The sequence below is a fragment of the Cibotium barometz genome, chromosome 54, assembly GCF_041138505.1.
Source record: "Cibotium barometz isolate CiBa-2024 chromosome 54, ASM4113850v1, whole genome shotgun sequence".
NCBI classification, from domain to species: Eukaryota; Viridiplantae; Streptophyta; class Polypodiopsida; order Cyatheales; family Cibotiaceae; genus Cibotium; species Cibotium barometz.
Genome location: NC_141099.1, coordinates 35625955 through 35629078, shown reverse-complemented (window position 1 = coordinate 35629078; position 3124 = coordinate 35625955). Strand labels below are relative to the sequence as shown.

Genomic DNA, 3124 nt, shown 5'->3' with positions numbered 1-3124 from the left:
TTGACGGGCTTCAAGCCCGATTTTGATCATGTTGGCCTTAAAATACTTACTAATTTTTAAAATATCATAAAAAAATTATACTTAAATAAAAAAACTTGCTACATTTTACCAAACCATCAATTTTGAATTTTGAAGGACAAGGGTGCCCAATAAAAAGGCTGAATTGTGAACCTCCCATACTTGGAAGTGGGAATGTGGATGATAAGCCTTTGTTAAGAGGGGCGTTATATGCTCATTTCCTTTACTTTTTCCATTTACTTGGTTTATGATACTACGATTTTTTGGTGTTATGGCCATGCAATGCAGGATCCATGTGATCCCACCGACGACATGATTTAGACACAGCGGTTGCAACAACCAGCACAAACGTGACAATTAACGTGCTACGCGCAACACGGAAGAGAGAGACGCAATTAACAGTACGTTTGAGAGACGCAATTACCAGTTAAATAAAACTATTCGCTGATTAATTTCTCGTAATTTTTTCACGAAGCCAGAAAAAAGCTCGTTAAAGAAATTTTTTTAAAAAATTACACTGCAATGCACTGGAGAAGCTCCCGGGTTTTATTTTGAAAGCCTCCTTTCGAGGGGACGTAGGTACACCACTCTCACACACAGCCTAGATGCTGCACTCACTCACACACACAGCCCTACGATGTTAGGGCTTAAGATCTCTTGGCTATGGTGGGTTTAGGGCTTAAGATCTCTTGCTTATGGTGGGTCGTGATGAGCTGAAACTGCTTGCTCACACTACACATGACTGCTTTCAACTTCAATTTCTTGACATGGGCTTCTCAAGAAGCGCAGAAAGATACATTTCCTGCAGCTCAGAGCCTCTATCCAGCTTGGCTCCAACGCCCCATTTGAGCTTCTTGTAGCCCAATTTCTCAATCAGGGGCAAATATATCTCATCAAATTGGTGCTTAATACAAAAGAAATGGTCCAACCATAGTAATCCACCTGGCCTCAGCACTCTATCAATGTCGAAAAGCAAGAATTCCAGAGTCTCTGTGGGTATCCAATTGCTGAGCACATGCATGGAATGCACTATATCAAGAGTGTTGTCAAAGAAAGGCAGGCGTTGTGCAATGGTTAAGAAGAGGGGCACCACACCCCTTAGGGCAATGAAATTATTAAAAGGGCCATTAAGGTTAAGAGAAGTGGTGACTATGGTCACGTTCCTCTCTCTCATTCTCACAGCAAAGGTGCCTGTGCCACCTCCTATATCAAGCCCAATTCTAATTAACCCATGCTTAAGCTCAAGCACTTCATCAATGGAGAAATCAATATCACTTGAGTGCTTTGTCCACCGCCCGCTTTCCCTTCCATGGAGCTCAAAGCAATCAATGCAGTCCTCAAAAATCCTCTTCTTCTTGCGCTCATTTAAGCATTCAAAGCTCTTGCATGTATATGGCGTCCATAGAATGCTCTCATCAGAGGGTATAGTCCACAGGCTTTCAGGCAAAGGGTAGGGCTCTACGAATTTAGGAGGGCCTCTTGCAAAGCACCTTCTTCTTGGCAAAGGCTCACATCCATGGACTGTTAATGAGTGGGCTAACCCTTGATCATCAGGGCAATCTCCCCCCACTTCATAATCCATGTACTTAACCACATCATTCTTTGCTAAACCACAAGAATGGCCAATGGGGGACACCATGCTACGAGAAGCGATGCCTGCGCTCCACCCAAGTGGCAACTTCCTCGCAGAAACAAACTCCTGCAGCTCTTTGCTCTGTGCATGCGCTTTCATCAAGCTTTTCCATGGCTCTGTGGCATCTTCTGGAGCATTCACTGCGCCCACTGCAGAGGCATTGAAGAACCCACTTGCAAGCAAGCTTCTGGAGAGCTCTTGTGAGGCCTTGAGCTCTGTTTTGAGCTGAGAGAGCTGTAAGTGGGTCTCGTGAAGCTCTGCCTGCGTGAGGTTGAGTTGAGAGACGAAGCTGTTGAAGCGGGTGGCCATGAAGACACGGCCAAGGTCAAGTGAAGGGCTGCTGATGAGCTGAGGGGCTCTATAGCTTAAAGAGCCGAGAGAAGTGTGCCAAGAAACACCCAAATAGAGGCTGGCCAAGTTGGAGCCAAGAAATGCCAATATCAGGAAGAGACCATGTCTCATTTTGAAGGACCCCTCCATGGACTTGTGTGGTTCATCAGAGGCCATGGCAATGAAAGCATGCACCTTAAGAGGAGAGGAGGAGAGCGTTGGCTTTTCTTTATCCAGCCTAACAATAAATTGGGTTGGCCGTTGGACTCGTTAAGATTAAGGGTAATTAATCCCTGACTATCAGAATTAAGGGTACTTAATCCCTCGCTATCAAAATTCTAGGCACAAAAATAACCAGCCCTCTTTATGGCACACGCTAAACCTCACTGTCCTATGAATTGGGCATGATTCCCACCTCTGCCTTACAAAAGTGAATACCCTCAAATTAAGGCTGCATGGATCTCGTTGTTAACCAGTTGGTCCCAACGGAGAGTCCAGAGTGGTACTGTTTTTGTGAAATATATTATACTACTCAAGAAATATTCCAAATATATCATAAAAAACCTTTACGACACTTTGTCGTGAGTGGTATGGTGCGTGTAGCGGGGTGAAATTCCCCTGTGCCACTAAGAATGGAATAAGACCTCATGGGAAAAAACCCTTACCCACACAACTTTAGAAGCTATTCACAACATCTAAACCATTCTAACCAACAAGACCTTAATAAAAGGAGCCTAGAAAGCAACTTGTATACAATATCTCAACCACCTACTATGACATTTATCTCATATACATCAAATATTCAATCACCAAGGTCTACTACTATTCCATTAAATGAAATGCTTCTAAAAAGCCTTTTAGAATAGGTCACTCCTATAGTATTTCCCTCCTCTCTTTGACTTGTAACTATAGTATTTCCAACATATGTGATGCATCACTTGCTTTAATGACGCCAATGCATCAAGGATTCTCAAGTTGTTCTTCATAGTGTTTTTCCACAAGAAGCCTCGAAGCTCTTCTCTTCAAACTTTGTCACATTTCACCATTCACTTTTGGCATTCCATAATGAAGAGCTTGCTAGGCAATGTTTCTTTTCTTAGTAGCAACTCAAGTAGCTAGCATGTTGATGAGTAGGAGACAATG

The 3124-nt window shown here is 43.2% G+C and overlaps 1 protein-coding gene across 1 annotated transcript; it reads right to left on the bottom strand.

Annotated features, from left to right (window-relative positions):
- Window positions 1-545: 545 nt before the first annotated feature.
- On the bottom strand, window positions 546-2194 carry LOC147608088 (putative methyltransferase At1g29790). Its single transcript, XM_086790035.1, has one exon. The coding sequence runs from the start codon at window positions 2156-2158 to the stop codon at window positions 773-775; it is 1386 nt and encodes a 461-aa protein (XP_086646161.1). The 5' UTR covers window positions 2159-2194; the 3' UTR covers window positions 546-772.
- Window positions 2195-3124: the final 930 nt, after the last annotated feature.